This window comes from Mchenga conophoros, linkage group LG15 (assembly GCF_057382185.1).
Source record: "Mchenga conophoros isolate Kocher_MC1m ecotype Shallow Benthic linkage group LG15, M_conophoros_male_GT1.1, whole genome shotgun sequence".
Taxonomy (NCBI): Eukaryota; Metazoa; Chordata; class Actinopteri; order Cichliformes; family Cichlidae; genus Mchenga; species Mchenga conophoros.
In genome coordinates this window covers 24,521,764-24,538,369 of record NC_140540.1, presented here as the reverse complement: position 1 = coordinate 24,538,369, position 16,606 = coordinate 24,521,764, and the positions used below count along the sequence as shown (strand labels likewise).

Genomic DNA, 16,606 nt, shown 5'->3' with positions numbered 1-16,606 from the left:
AAAAAAGACAAATCCATTTTACACAGATCATGTGACTATAAAACCCCAGTCTAGGTAGCAAGATAGTGCATGTACAGGTAGCCAGTAAAGGTACACAATCAGTCTAGATGAGATGTGTAAAACATAAGGCCCAGAGGCCAGATTTGGCCTGGGAGTCCGGCCCACAGGTTAGCTTTGGAAAAGGAGTGCATATAGATTTTTAAGTTTCAACCGTGTTTTCATAAGCCAGTTTTTAAAGACCACCTCCCCAGTTTCATTCATACTCTGCAGAGGAAAGTTCCTGTTTTTTCAGTAAATGCTAAGGAAATGTCTGTTTTTTTACAGTAAGTCCACATTAACAAAAAACAAAAGAAAGATACAACATTTTGTGTAAATTAATAAAAACTTTACACTTTGAACTACTAGAACTTTTTCTCAATTTTGCACATTTACCATGTAGTTTCACAGGTTCAACCCACTTAAGATCGAAGTAGGCTATATATGACCCACGCAACATGTCCTCATCCCATCACGTAACATACCGACGCTATGTTACGGTATGTCGGTTTGTTATGCGTTCTGAGGCATGAGAGCCCTTTGGAATGAATCTATACATGTAAATGTGTTTTACGTTCTGATCATGAATCACTTTGGAAAACACTATAGTGCAAATAGTGCAAAAAAATAGTGCAAATGTACAGTAGGACATAATCATTGGCTGAGTACTCTCTGTTGTTAATGGATTTTCAAAACATTTGCCTTCCTGTTTTTATGACAGGTGGTCTAATAAATTCGTTAAGTAATTCGTTAAGTAATTCAGTTTGTATTAGTTCTGTGTTGGATTATCACTGATTACTTTGACTTAAGTCACAGAAAGTCTGAATAAAGGCAGAATTAGATTAGATCATCCCTGCAGCAGGAAGGGAAAATAAGCTGTTGAAAGCCAGGAGAATTTTTTCACAACCCCGTAAAAACATAAATAAAACCAAATGTTTTTATACTGAGTTTTATTCATTTAATGGTTTCCTCTAATTCAGCAAACTTTTATTTATGGAGAGAGCAGGTTGGATATGGAATTGTGCTCGTGGCCGTCTAACTTGATCAGAGAGACGGGTTTGTGGTCGTGTTGCGCCTGTCAGCAGGTCATTTTTTACAGCAGGCTGCCGGTCCCCGAGGTCGGGGCAGCAGGTGTCGACAGCGCTGCCAGCTCAACCTCTCCACGCCATAATAAGAAATTTCCTCAACGTGTAGAGACCTTCCACTTCCTCTGCTAATTAACTTCCACAAACAAGCACCAGATTGGGTGATCGTGATGTGAAAATGGAATAATGGCAGAAGATAAGCAGAGGGGTTTAAGCTGTGCTTGGGCAGCGTGTGTCAGTGGTGTAACGCTTGTATCATCTAACTCTTCACCCGAGCTCGTTATCACCACGTAGCTTTCCAGTTGCACCCCCCCCCAAAAAAGCCCCAAACTGATTGCTGTTTAACCTCCGATGGGGTTTTCCCTTTCTGTGCTCACTGACTCCGTGCCCTCTCTCTCTGCACTCAGAATTCCTGCGTCCACCATCTGCATTATGTCCTCAACTGCGCCGTCCCCGTCTGCCCACGACGCCAGATCATCTACCCACTGGAGGAGCTTGGCATCAACGCCCCGTCTAGGCGGCTCACAGAAGACCAGGTGGGCACAGCAGCAGGCTGACAGGAAGCCTCCTGCCAGGGAGTTTAGATGGCAGGGAGCACAGCAGGGTGCGCATGTGGCCACCAGGCGGTGCTGTTTCAAAAGAGTTCAGACAAACTGTAGGTATGCAAGAGAAACTCACTGCTGGAGGATGAAGTGCACAGTTTGATGGAATGAACGTTCATGTTTTAGAGATGCTTCTGAGCAGCTTTTTCCCCCACACCTACAACAATTTATCACATTCACTTTGAAACAAATGTTTTTAAACTACTCTACTGAGGATTAACTACAAAAGTCCTCCCACATTCATGTGCAAAAAAGCATGATGGACTAATCAGCACACCGTGTTTGGCTCAGAAGATGAGATTTAGTTTTTTAACTTTTAGGGAAATCCTTTGAGGATTTAACTGTCTCAGGCTCAAAGCTGTGTACACAAAAGAGCCAAGACTTCTCAGGTAAAACCTCACAAACACATCCAAACTGTTAAACCTCCACTCAAAATAACAGATGATCATTCAGATAACACCTAGAACCAGTGAAGATTTGTTGCACCATTCATAAAAAATGTAGTGTGTATTTCCAGTTGTGCTCCAGTTTTACAGTTTTACTGATGAGATGAAATGAAATATCAGGATACAGTAAAGACCTGAGATTGTGGCTGCAGTCGATCTTCCTACTTCTTTGTCCTAATTCACTCATTCAGATATGAAACAAACAGTGTTCAGCCCCACTGTCACCCTGAACTGGATAAGTGGAAGGAATGTATACTAAATCTTTGTACACTTACATTTGCTTGTATTGAATAGCTCATAAGACTTTATAAGTGGTCAGTTCCACATTACCCCAACATGGTTATAAGAAGCATGAATCAAGTAAACCTTTTGTTGTTGTTATAGAAACGTGGAACGAGGTCATTTCTTTTGTTTCTTGTCATTGTGAGTCCATGTAAACAAATATGCTGTGTCACAGATTGCCCTTCCGATTACTTCACTGCCTCTCAGCGTTTCCATCCATTGCTGGAATCAACCTCAGACATCCTTCAAACTGGCATATATTGATTAAATTACATCAGAGAACTGCTTAAGATCAGACATCTGTGTTGTAGTTTTCCTCCAATTCCATCTTTGTGGTTTGCTTTTTTGTGTTTTAGTGTTTGAGAATGTGTTTAGAGTATTTTAGGGAAGGACAGATTGTGTCTGACTCAGTGAAAAGGGTTTAAGGTTTTGTTGAATGAGTGACACATTCTGCCGAGGACATCGATGATTTGGGTCCGAGAATGGCACTAAGGTTTTTGGTATGTTTATTGTTCCAGCATCTTCTGTGGCTTCAGTCTTATAGTCTCAGTCTTCTGTCTGTTCATGTAATCCCAGACTGACTCCATGATGTTGAGACCATGCCCTGAGGGGAGTCAGACCATCTGTCGCAGGTCTGTTCTTGTAACTAAACATACAAATGAAAGGAAAACCAGCACAGAGTGTTTCAGGCAGGTGTCAGGCCATCGCTTTCCTTCAGATCAGCTTTGATGCTTTTTGAAGAGTAATACTCACCTGTTTGTGTGTCAGCTCAGCACTGATGATAATAAAAAGCTGAGGTTAATTATATGAAAGTGAGAGAAAACACTTGCATCATCTTCCACGTGCAGTGTATGCTGAGCTGTCACCTGCTGCCTGATTTCCACTATAAGTTGATTAAGTAAAGGGAAAAAGTGCAACAGAATAAAGAAAATGAAACTAACAGCCTGGGTTTTAGTACCTTGGTTTGTCGCTCTGTTTAAGGCATATTTTCTTCTGTAAATATGAAGTGCAGCTTCTTAAGATGACTTCAGTAAAAGGTGGAGAAAAGCAGGTGAAAGTAGCCTGTGTGAATAATGGCATGGTTTCAGCTGTCAACCATGTTTGGGGCTTAAAGCCTGGCTGATTGATTTTAACATCCTGCACTTCAAATATTTACCCCATGTTCAGCAGCGCTCTTTCCACCTGAGGCGTCACCATGTACACTAACATGTTCATTTCACTCCATCACCCCCCTCCCCTCCCGCCAGCCCCATGCCAGTCATGATTTCCACGCTGCCTGATAACAGCTTCGCCTCCGAGATCTTTGTCCCAGCCTCCTCCCGATGTCGGCCCCGGGATGACTAATCAAATTTAAAGCACCTGTTCCCTCTCTGTCAATACGGGATCATGTTACGCAGTGCCGTGGTCATTGTGTGCGGCAAAGGTGAGGCACCTCCAGCGCGATAAGAGCGGCTGCACCTGCTCCACCTCACATGCAGATGAGACGGGAGCTTTGTTCATCTGATTACCTCATCTGGTTAATTCCTGCAGTATTCAGACGGATGCATCTAGGCATTTAATTTTTCCAGTATATGATAACAGATGAAGGGTTTTTACATATAAAGTAAAGCTCGGTTTCAATAAATGTCGACCTACAGCAGCTGTGTGAGACATCAGCTTAAAAATCACTGTTTGTCTTATCTATTTTAAAAGTTAATAGAACAGACAGATATACATGCAAACAATAATATGAGATTTTTTTTTCTTCAGGGTAAAGGCTAGTCTAAATGAACCAGAAAACGGTCATGACATGATCTTATCTTCAAAATTAAGGCGCACATGATACCGGCAAGTGAGTGTCATCACCAAAAAGCTTTCACAGACTTTTCAGAGCCAGTGTGCTGCTCATTTCATATTTATTTACATATTCAAACAGGATGTCCCAGTTTATATTTATAAATGTAATATAATGTAGAGAACAGTAATGCTGTCTGTTCATACTTTTTCTTAATCATCTTTCAGGTAGTAAAACGTGCTTAAATTAGCTTTAGACAACTTCTCAGGAGTAGTATGTGGGACCCATGTTGGTTTTCTTGAGTGACCGTATTTGGACCAGAGGGTGGAGTTCATCTAATTCTGACAAACTTGTTATCAGTCTGCATTCATAAACTACATGGATGTAACACACAAACGCACACCTGTCTGATAATTAGTGCAAAATAGCAAACCTGTAAAATACTGGAGTTTCACTCAGCAAAACAAGCACAGGCTCAGTTTGCAATAATATAATATAATCAGTCATAACAGCCATACCTCCATACCCATAACTCCAGTATCCAGTTCTGACAAAATTCCCACTGGGAAGTTTTTATCCATCAAACTATCCAAAACACTCTTTTTGCACCAGTTTTTAAACATGCTTTTTTAATACTGGTAAATCATTTTAACCCAGACGTCTGGGGATCGACTCACTTTGGAGCTTGCCTCATGTGGTCGTTAGTGGAACTGCAGATTATTGCATGAAATTCATTTGGTTTTTCAGCATCAGTGGTTGCTGCTAGAGATGGACCGATCCGATATTACGTATTGGTATCGGTCCGATACTGACCTAAATTACTGGATCGGATATCGGAGAAAAATAAAAAATGTAATCCGATCCATTAAATATCACGAAAGCACCTCACAAAACTTGCAACACGCCGTAACTCGCCTCAGAACGTCGGAGCAGTATGCATCACGTGATAGAGCAGCTGTGGCATGCGGGACCTGTCGGTGGTCTGGATAGCATTTGGAGCTTCGCTAGCAACCTGGCATTTCATCTCCGACAAAGTTATCCCCGAGAGAAGTAAAGCAAGTGTGTAAGTCCATCTCTGAATGTTTGTAAAGCATTCCCACGTTAAGCTTAACAAGCGACTGCCTCTCGCTCTCCGGCTGCTACTTCAATCGTGAAACTGCTTAATGATCAGCTGATCGGCTTTTCTGTCGCGAGTCCGTCTCTCTTGTTTGTTTTTGGTCCACTTTGCGCCAGAAAGAGCAAACCAGCGGCTGAACAACAGCAGCACGTTTAAGCTTGATAAGCTGTTGTTACAATTTATTTAATATTACTTTCTACACCAGGATCTTTTTCTACGTAGCTGACGGCTGTAACTGTGCAGGGGCGGATCTAGCAAAGTTTAGCCAGGGGGGCCGATAGGGCATTAACTGGGAAAAGGGGGCACAAAGACATACTTTTCTTTCTTATTCTCATTTAAAATGTCGAGCTTTTAATAAATAATTATCTGACACCCAAAGTTTTAATTTGATGTAAAATGAATAGAAGTCAATTACTGTATATAGTGACTATTAAGTCTAATATATATACCCTAGTAAGCTATAGTACATTTTCCTTTGGGAAGGTACCATCTGTGCAGTCTGCAATTTTGCTGAAGAAAGATGTTGAATCTATTTAATATTTCTTGAAAAATAATTGATTTCTGTGCATTTTTTTTCACACTGCATCAAATTAAGGTTGATTACGTTGATTAAGCATCATGAGGTGGAGCGTGAGGGGTGGTTCCCTATTTTTTATTTATTTATTTTTGTTGTTGCTGGGAGTTGGAACCCTATTAGTTAGGTTGCTTAATATTTACGCTAAGTACTCTTTAAAATACCAGAATAGGGAGGATGGTGTAGGTCTAAGTTTATTAGATTGATCAGTATTGCTGAACTATGAAATATTTTTTTTGTATACAGGTATAACAGAATAGCTTTAGTGTAGTTGTTGTTTTAAACTTGAGTATGAACTTGCAGACTTGCAAAATGCAGCAAGATATTTTAAAAAACAGTTTTGTTGATTAAAAAACACTATATCGGATTCATATCGGTATCGGCAGATATCCAAATTTATGATATCGGTATCGGTATCGGACATAAAAAAGTGGTATCGTGCCATCTCTAGTTGCTGCATGATTTAACCTAGTATTACCTGCAGTAATCACACAATATACATCACATATCGACTCCAAGGCTACTTTATCTCCAGTCAAGCAAAAAATAAAAAATAATGAGCCTGTGCATTCAAAATTAAAATAAAGACAAATTGACTTTTACTGCTTACATAAGTTCCTGAGATGAAACCCTGTTTCCGACATGCTGTACAAAGACCAAATGAAAAAAATGGAAAATGCAGTTACACCCATCTATTTTGGAGCACATTTTTCAGGTTTTAACTCTCTGTACAAAAATATTCAAATAACATGAAAGTACACGCTCTCAGCTTTAATTCGAGGACCAAAATGTGGCATTAATTGTTTAGTAATCACAGACATTTTTATAAATAGTCTGTACTCAGAGGCTCGTGCAGCTGGAATAATTGCAGAATGTGGTTTGGTATTGTATTGCTAAAATTAAAATTACCTGGAGGGCTGCATACACATGGTTTAGCTTCTGCGGGATAGTTTTCCATTCACAATCATGTTACTAATTAACTTAATTAGTTGTTCCATTAAGTGTTTTTAAGCATTACACACCTCTCAACCTTTTCTGAAATATGTTGCTTCAAAACAAAAGCTTGGTGTATATACTAAATTACCAAACACAATTCAAAATCAAACCTGCAAAGTTTAATTTTTTGTGATTTTTTGATGCTTCAAATTTTTCAGTGTGTGGCTTATTTATCATATAAAATAACCAAGGCTTCTTACATTTTCCTCCTACAGTCAAACCTGTGCCAAAACACCTCCGTGTATGTGACAGATGTTGGGCTCACATGCCCTCGTGGAAATTTATTTAAATATCACACAAAGGTTAATTCCACCCATGGCCCCCCCCCCCCCCCCCCCCACACACACACACACACACACGCGCACACGCACACGCGCACACGCACACACACTTTTTTTCTTTTACTTTTTTTTTTTCTCAGTGTTGTTTTCATTCAATAAGGTGCATTGTGGGGCCAATCTGTTTAATTATAGAAAATGAAGGCGACATTAGCTGCCTCAGATCACAGTGAGAGGAGGCGAGAGAGACGATTGGCCTTGGAGAATTGGGAAATTGGAACGGCGTGTTCGACCAATTCCTGTGGGACGCTTTTGTGATTGTTGGAGAAAAGGGTTCCTTAACTCTCAGGTCACACATTTGATCCCTTCCCATCCCAGCGGGCTTTCCGTTTTGGCTAAAATTAAATGTGCTTTGCACGAAATGTTATTCATGCTACTTGTAATTATACGCTTATGCAGGGAGGCAGGACTCTGTATATTTTGGCAGATTGCGTGTCAGCTCATTAAAATTCTTCTTCCCTTGAAAAAAGATGTATAAAAAGTTCATATGCTGTTGGAAATTTGCAGCATTTAATGTAATTTCCTTTTTCCTTTTACGCAAGAAAGTCCCTTTGCTTTGAGCCGTTTCTGCTCAAACGCTTGTGAACTTTTTTGAAAACTGGTGAAAAGCATGATTGATGGCGTGTCCATTAAGTTTCACACAGCGCAGACGTTTAGGGCCTAAGATTCAGCACGAGTCGCGCTTGAATGTCACAGAGTATAAAGAGAAAAGCTGAAAGCTTGCAGGCTGATGAGGTACCCCGATGAAATCTGCTGAGCTGTGAATGGGAGAAATTGGACAGGTCATTATGTAATAATAAGTACATTTGCTGCATTTATTTAATTTCCTGAAAATGGTGTCAGTCGTTCTGGGAGTGATGTGTCGCCTCCAGATGGGGGTAAACGTGACAGACCGTCTCCTCTCTTTGTTTCTCTTAGGCACCGTTTGCTCTCAGCCTCGTCAGCAGAAAGTTGACCATGGAGCCAAAGGTCACCATTAATACCCGGATTGTGCTGGTGGGAGCTTCGGACACAGGTTTAGCTTTCCTCGAGGTGCTTTGTTCCTGGTGAGTCTGCCTCTGAACTAACTCCAGGATTGATTGCGGCTGTACTTTCTAAATTTGTGGCAGGAGTGACAGCGTTTTTCCTATTTCACTCTGATCCGATTAGCTGTTTGGTGTCCCAGGGCAAAAATTTGCTCAAGCCCTTATTAAGCCTCTCACAGAAACCTCTCACCATCTGTGCATTGTGTATGTACCTTATCATCTCCAAGTCCCCATCAAGCACAGAGCACACAGCTCTGCTGCACACGGCACACAGCTTCATTAGCTGCTCAGAATCTCACCTATACACTCAAAGTGCTCCCAAGAGTTTCTGTCTGTCGGGTAGTTTGTGGTGAACAGGCGGATGTAAATGTGCCACGTACAAGTGTAGCCCGATGTATACAATATTGTTCCTTTGTGCCATAGTGCCACTGTTGCCACCAACATATGACATATTCCTTCATGAATCATTATAGTCATATTCAACCTGACCATACACACCAGCCGGTTGCCCCAAATACTCACAGGATCAAATATAGATTAATCCACTTCTAAAAGTAGTTCCTGATAAATTTATCATGTTTACTCATGTTTAATAAAAATTGATTGAACTTTTAAAGTTGCTCTTATGGCATTGATTAAACTGATAAAATTAATTTGTGTTTAAGATTACATATTCAAAATAGGTCGCAGTGGATGTCTCCATATATGTCTAATAATGAAAGTCTGTGTAAATGGCACTCAGAATCATCAAGTGGCGCAACCTGTAGTACAGACACTTAAACATGCACCTCATGTTTCTGAATCAGTAACTGTCTGCAGACAATGATGTCTGCTATAAGCACAAACAGGTCACACTGCATGTGGCAAAGAAGAAGAACACGGTGAGGATGCAGGTGCTGTAATAGAGATCTGGCAGATGTTAGAAAGAAATGTGTTTAGGTGCCCGAGTAGCCCAGAGCCTCTCACTCGAGCTTCTGTTTCATTTCTTTATCGCCTTTCATGCCAGGAATCCAAACCTCTGGAAATGTCACTTGACTTCAGCTCAGGCGTCTTCTGTTTGCCTCTGTCCTCGCTCCCTGAGATTAACTGCTCCAGCAAATAATAAGAAGCAGAGGGCTGCTGATTCAGAGCCAGCTGATAGCTGCCAGGCAACCAGGGTTGTTGTTTTGAGAGAGCGAGATCTCTCAGCGCTCATAGAGCTGGTGAGGCTGGCACTGCGGCGGTGCCGGGGCAGGCGCACGCAGCTGTCTGAGGCCTGGCATTCAGCGGGGCCAGAGCCGGCCCCCTTTAATTAGCCACTCCACTGTTTCCCCCGTCAGGATCTGCTGCAGCGATCTGTGTTTGCTGTCACTAATGAGTTGACTAATGAGGCAGTTAGTGTCTACTGGACTAATGGTGAGGCGGCAACACATTTAGAGGGTGAAAGATGGGTCAGTTTCGGCCTGCGAGGGGCCCCCCTTATCAGCCTTGCCCAAATGTCCACCCCCCTCCACACCAACACAGATTTCCTTGTGCTGATTGAGTCCACCCCCCCCCCCCCTCTCCATTACTGGCTGGGACGGGGTCAGGCAGATAAAGAGCTCTGCAGCGGCTCAGCCCTTTGCCCACCGCGGTCAGACTGCAGGGTCACCACAGCTGTCTGTCACCGGCAGATAACAGAGCAAATCCAGAGCTGCTGATTTTGTCGCATCCAGACGCCAATAATGGGCCATAATGCCTCGGCGCTGCAACAAAAAATCCATCTTCTGGCACGGATTGACAAGAAAGTTTGACTGTGGCCGCTGTCAGATTGTTGCTGTGTTATTGTGTTGTTATTATTCGCATGTTCATGTCAGAAAGCAACGCTTAAACCAATGCTGACACAAAGCACGTAGGCATTTTTATCTGATCCAGCTATAAATATTGTTTGCTGGGAAATGTGTTTATTATGCTAATATCTACAGGTCAGTAATGTAGAACTTTTAAAGGAAAAAAAAGTTACTTTAGGTGATTCGTCAAATCATTTATATTTTTACCTTTTTGTTTGTTTGTTTTTTTTCTTCAGTAGATGGAAGGTCTCTCAGCTTGCTAGTTATCACATTCCAAGTTAAAGTTATAGCAGTAACTTTATACCCAAGCCTCAATAACACAATCATTTTTTATATGCCTAAATGCTTCCTAGCCTAACATTCACATTTTAATCAACATGTCAGGACTAACTCATAGTTCAATATCTTTGGCATGCAAACAGGAGCAGCCAGGGATCAAACCACCAACCTTCTGATTTGTAGATGACCTCTTCTACTTTATCATACTATTACCTGCTCATTAGTGTAAGTAATGTGCTGGAGGTTGAACGCCTGCTAGCAGCTAACTGCCAGTGACAGAGCGACTTGCTGGTCTTGTGAGGATGCTGATTCATAAAAACTGGAATTTTGCTTATTTCACTAATTTTTCCACCCCCATAGATTGGCATTTGAGTACCACCCACTAAGATGGAGCAGCAAGGTTTATGACTAATACTGCAGTCAGCCTACAGGTGTGATTTGAGACCAACTTTACAAAATGTGCAGTATAATGAGTCATTTAATGAAAGCATTATATAAAAACCAGCAACTTTTGGCTCACATCAAAGTGCTAAGCAGATTTTCATTCAGCTGACCAGGTGGTGTCTTTGGAATCAGCTTCTGTTTATCATCTCCGTGGAGCTGTGGTGCAGGATATTTAATAGTACCTGTAATATTTTACAGGTAAAATAAGCACCCAGGAAAGTCTGTTTTTGGTTATTTGGCTGTAGTTGTAGTCCTGTAACAATCCTGTATACCAGATATAACCTTAAAGTACCTCTTCAATATGAGGAACCAAGCACAGCCATCGTGTGTTTACCACATGCCTCACTGCATGTATCTACTGCTATAACTGCTCACTAATATGAAACAACAGCCTTCCCATGTACAATCGGTTTAGCAGCATTTTGGTGTCTGGTGTTGTCAATGTGCGCCGCTGGGCGTTAATTTAGCAGGAAGCACAGATAAGAACAGAGCAGGAGGTGATCAGAGTGTCAGGGTGATAAGGCTGGACGCTGCGAGGTACACACACACACTTTGCTATTCACTGAGCGTAGGAGCTGGAACTGCTGTTATCAGCTGTGTAATGTCCTGTCGGCCACAACAAAGGAGGCCATTTGCATCACAAGAGATGGTTTATACTGTCAACAGTAAACTCACAAGAGCTCAGACGGCTCCAGTTTTTCATGCTCAGGAACCACAAACGCATCAGCAGGCTGGAGAATGTGCACCTGAGAAGCTTTACGCTTTGTAAACATGCCTACATTGGTAAACAGAGGGATTTTAAAAGGTTTATGATTTATGTAAAAGCACCATAATATGTAATTTCAACAGTGTACTGAATTTTGAATTAAAGCTAAACTCCTGAGCTGCTCTTTTTAGCCCCGTGTAATTTACGTTTGTCAATCTTTACAAACGGAAACTTGCCAGCGAACTGAGGATACCCCCCCCCCCCAAAAAAACAACAACAAACAAAACCAAACCAGACAGTGTGACAATGGTATAAATAGCTGTTTTCAGTTCAGTGCATTTAGATCTGTTATAGTTTCTATTTTGTAGAACTTGTTTTCTCGTTTGGATCATGGTGTCAGGAGTCAGCTTTAAATCAACCTCAAGTGTATTGAAAACGCAGTGTCCGCAGTAAGTGAGCTGCTAAAGGTGCAGGATGGGCTATCATGACAACGTTTCAATGCACCGCCGTTTCAGTTCATAAAACCATTCTGCTATGTTTGTGTTCTCAGGTTAAAGGTGGATAACAGTCTGCTGTTTGCGCAACAGTTCAGACGCAGGCAACATTTTTCAGTCTAATATTGGCGTTCCAGTTTCTGTGTCTGGATACATATTTAAATAACCGGATAAAAAACACGACCCATTATACAACATCCCAGTTTCAGTGTTACTTAAGTTTAGTTATTGTTAAATTGGTGTTAAGCAGTTTTGTTACACTTAGATAGCACAGAGGATACCTAAATTTGACAAAAGTATACTAGAGGTGTGCTACAAGGTGTCTTTAGCTGTTTGTGTATCCACAAGCGAATGTCAGGAACATCTGTCAGTCAGTGGTGACACACCCACACAGACCTAAGAAGAAGACTGATTAGCCTGAGTAAGTGAAATATGGAAAGGTTGTTATTCCTCCGGTGTTCAAGACATTTAAACATTACGATAAAGGTAGCTTTGAGCGCTGTAAACTAACTTTCTGGATAAATAATGTTGAAAGAGTAGAGAAAAAATAAAAAAGCTTCACTCTTGTCAAAAGTAAACATGTTAATAGACATATGCTCATAGCTCGGTATGCAATACTCAGTGCTTGCTGCTATTGTTATCCAACCACTGCACTTCCATTTTGCTGCTACTCGGCATCTAAAATGTCAACTGTGTCATTGTATCCTTGAATTTCCCAACTGTGGGACCAATAAAGGCTTTGCTGTCTTAGCTTATCTATGATTCTTTACCTGGCCTTATATTCCCGTAACACAAAATCATCACTATATCAACTGAGTTGTGACTTTTATTCCATATTTTCTTCTTTTTGTGGCTAGCTTTAGTCTGCTTTTCTAAATGTTTTTATACATCTGTGAACAAAATGGAAATTACAGTCTTCAACAGTTGTTTACACACATTTTTGAATCTTTGGCTGATTTTTTTCAAAAGTCTAAACATAAAAACCCAAAATGCAATTCAAAAATGTTTTTTTTTCCATTTCTTTTTTTGTGTGTGTGCATCAAAACGGCCCAGACACATACACCGACATATAAATAGCTCTCCCTGCCAGCCAACAACACAATGATCTGCTCAACACAATACACTGCTGCACACTGATCAGCAAGTTCATGCCTTATTCATTTTCACTCTATGTTGTGGCAAAAGGTGTGTGTATGTGTATATATATATATATATATATATATACACATACAGAGAGAGAGAGAGATGTTTTTGCATGCGTTGCACATAAAATATAACAGGAGAAAATAGAGAAAAGCATTCAGTATTTTCTATAAAATACTTAAATGTGACAAAAAAAGTGCAAAATGTAAGACTGTAATAACTGGGCAGCATGGTGCCTGCTGTTCAGCCTGGCCAAACCACCTCTACATCACAAGCATTGCTCACTGTGGCCGACGAGCCAGGAAAGAATATTCTGGAGAGAATGCTTCTCCGCATGCATCCTCCACTGTTTACATGCGTGGGGACAAGGGTCACACACCTTCCATAGCCATGCACAAAGAAGCCCCTTCAGTTTGGTTTAGGAATAGAGAATGTGGTGGGAGGTAAAGAATAATAAATCGTGGCTGGCCGATGAATCAATTGTGAACCAGAGCAGCCTAGAGGAAAGTCACGTTTTCCCAGTGTCTCCACTGTCCTCTATTTTCCTTTAAAATAGCAGAAATCACGGTTTTGCTTTTATACCTCTTTAATGTTCTAATATCTAAGTGAGGCATTAAAAAGCTAGTGATTAAATACCATCAGATGGGGGTAAATAAAGTCCCAATGATTGAAATAAACAGTATAAAAAAACACAAACAGTATAAAAATGTACAAAGTGTTATCTAGAATTTCCAGTTTCACACACTTAAAGTAGTAACATGAGTTTTATGTTTCAGTGATTGCGTTTCCAAAAGCTCTGAAGTCCTTCCCAGGGTCCTCCTCTCACTGTGTGTTCACAGCGTTATGTGGAATAGCACTCATGCTTTTCGCTGCTGTTTGTTCTCTCACAGCCCTCACCTGAGGTTCAACAGCCTGACCCTCATTTCAACACACGGTTTCCCCGGCGACTACAACCGCGAGGACGCTGGATTTCTGTCCACAAGGTGAGTGAACAGAACAACATGCACATGAAAATGGAAAACCTTGTTGTGCCATCTCGCATTCCCAAACATGTTGGATATATATCGACATACCATCAGACAGCTGGAAAAGCACCAGAGTGTGTGATTATTTTAAGTGTAATTAAACTCAGTTAAAAACAGTGTTTTAGAAGGAAAAATGTAAACGCAACATGACATTATTATTATTTCAGAATATTATGAAAGAAACTTTAAAAGCAATGTTATTTGCCACTATGTGAGGCAACCTCTTTCACATTAATGAATCAGACACATTTGCAGATTCTTGTACACGTTTCCAAGTTTCAAGTTTTATTGTCATGTACAGATAAACACTGTAGCCACATTTATCCATAATGAAATTCTTTCGCTCGTGCTCCTCAGCTTTACATGAGCATATAGAGAGTGTGCAGTTATATTGAGAAGAAAATAACAGAAAATAGCAGTGGTAGTAATAAAATAATAATAATAATAACAATAACAATAACAATAACAATAATAATAATAATAATAATAATAACAATAAAAAGGAGAGGAAAAAAGTATTAAATATTAGAGAATTTAGTTGGTATTTACATTTAAGACAAGTTGGTATTTACAAGTTTGTGCAAGAGTATCTGCAGGTTGTACAAAGTTGTGCAGTGAGCATTTAAGTAGCATTTGTTGAAGTGACAGTGTGCAGAGTCCTGTTATTGTAGTGAGTGTGTAGTGTTGTGTATGGAATGTCAGCAGTTCAAAAGTCTGATGGCTTGTGGGTAAAAACTGTCCCTGTGTCTGGTAGTGTGGGTCTGGATGCTCCTGAACCGCCTGCCGGACGGCAGGAGTGTGAAAGGTCTGTGTCTGGGGTGGCTGGGATCAGAGAGGATCCGCTGTGTCTTCCTCATGCAGCACTGTCTGTAGAGATTCGGCATGGCTGGCAGTTCAGTCCTGATGATGCGCTGTGCTGATCTCACCACCCTCTGCAGAGCTTTGTGGTCCAGACCATTACAGCTGCCACACCAAGTGGTGATGCAGCCAGTCAGAATACTTTCAGTGGTGATTTTCAACCGTGATTTCCACAAACATTAAGAACATTTGTACACATTTCTTTTTAAATTGAGCCGAATTCTGTGCCAGAGACCGGCCAACAAATGATGACAGACACTGACATTGTCAGTGCATATTAGAAATACAGATTTCTAACTGAAAGTGCATCATCATCATTGTGGAGGCTTGTATTAGAAAATTAGCATCAATATAATTCTATTAGTTTAAGTTTCTTCTTCTCATCTTCATACAGTCATGCCTACAGCAGCAGAGACTTGGCCCAGATCCCAGTGCGTTCCTTCATCAGAGTGGTGACGGGGAAGTTGGTGGGCATCAGAAGGAAGTCCAAATACGTCCTCTTGTCCAGTGGGGAGAAGGTGCCCTACGACCACCTCATCCTCTGTACTGGCCTGCAGTATCGGGTGAGATGATTGGTTCTTTTAATGTGAGTTGTAAAAAGTCTTTCCTCTGACAGCAGAGCTGTTGCTGCAGTGTGAACTGGGTGAAAAATATTTCCGACTTATGTGTGCTGTTTGGTTAGAGAAAATAGCAGAAAACATCTCATTACAATGCAGTCACATCCACCTGCACCGCCCCCACTACACACACACTAATAACCATGAATCAGAATGATCAACTTTTTTTATAAATTCAACAAAAATTGAAGCATGAGCTGTAGAGAAGTGTTTTTAATCATAAAACAGTTGTATTTCCCTGCATTAGATAGCAGAGGTGTCCCTAATAAAGTGCTCAATGAGTGTTTTCAGTAGGTTATTTTTTTTGCTTAAGCATCAACAGGATTCACAGACTACACTCGAGCCATACCTGAGTTACAAAAAACAACAACATAATATGACATCCTTGTGTCGCCGATGTTCCTTTGGCATTATAATTTAGTTCTAACTTTAAGAGGAGAAAAAAAGCTATTTATAGCTCTTTAAAGCTGACACAGAGGACACAGCTGCAGCACTTAGACAGGTGAAATAACAACAAAATGTTTGTTTCTGACCTGAGGCTAAGAAATGGGCAGGAAAAGACAGGAATTAAAATCATAGACAACACACAAGAAAAAGCCAACTGTCAAAGTAAAACAGGAAACATACAAAAGAGAGAATAAACAGGGACTGTGTCTATATGTCAGGTTGGGTATCAGACGCCACGTCTCTGGGGACATCTCAGGCCCTCCAAGGTTTGGAGGCCTATCTCCACCCACCACCACTTCCCCTGCCAGTGGCGGACTCCCTCAGGTGTCGGTGCGTTGGTGGTTCTTTGTGCCTGGGGGTGGGCGTCCGGGTACACACCGGCTCACTCCTTGGCGGCCGCTTATCGGGGCCTCGAGCCTGGGGCTCGCTCGGGCCACTTCGGAGGTGGGGTGCCCCCGGCCTCTCGGCCTGGGGCTCGGTCACTCAGGCACAGCTGGCTGCCGGCGGAGC

The 16,606-nt window shown here is 41.3% G+C and overlaps 1 protein-coding gene across 5 annotated transcripts in view; it reads left to right on the top strand.

Moving 5' to 3' along the window:
* Positions 1-16,606, top strand: part of cfap61 (cilia and flagella associated protein 61) — a 46,887-nt gene that overhangs the window by 14,070 nt on the left and 16,211 nt on the right. For all 5 annotated transcript variants that reach the window (XM_085246075.1, XM_085246073.1, XM_085246074.1 and 2 more), the window contains 4 exons: positions 1,529-1,657; positions 8,169-8,296; positions 14,040-14,132; positions 15,427-15,595. In XM_085246075.1, the coding sequence (XP_085102201.1) occupies positions 1,529-1,657; positions 8,169-8,296; positions 14,040-14,132; positions 15,427-15,595 (519 nt within the window). The remainder of the gene's footprint in view (positions 1-1,528; positions 1,658-8,168; positions 8,297-14,039; positions 14,133-15,426; positions 15,596-16,606) is intronic.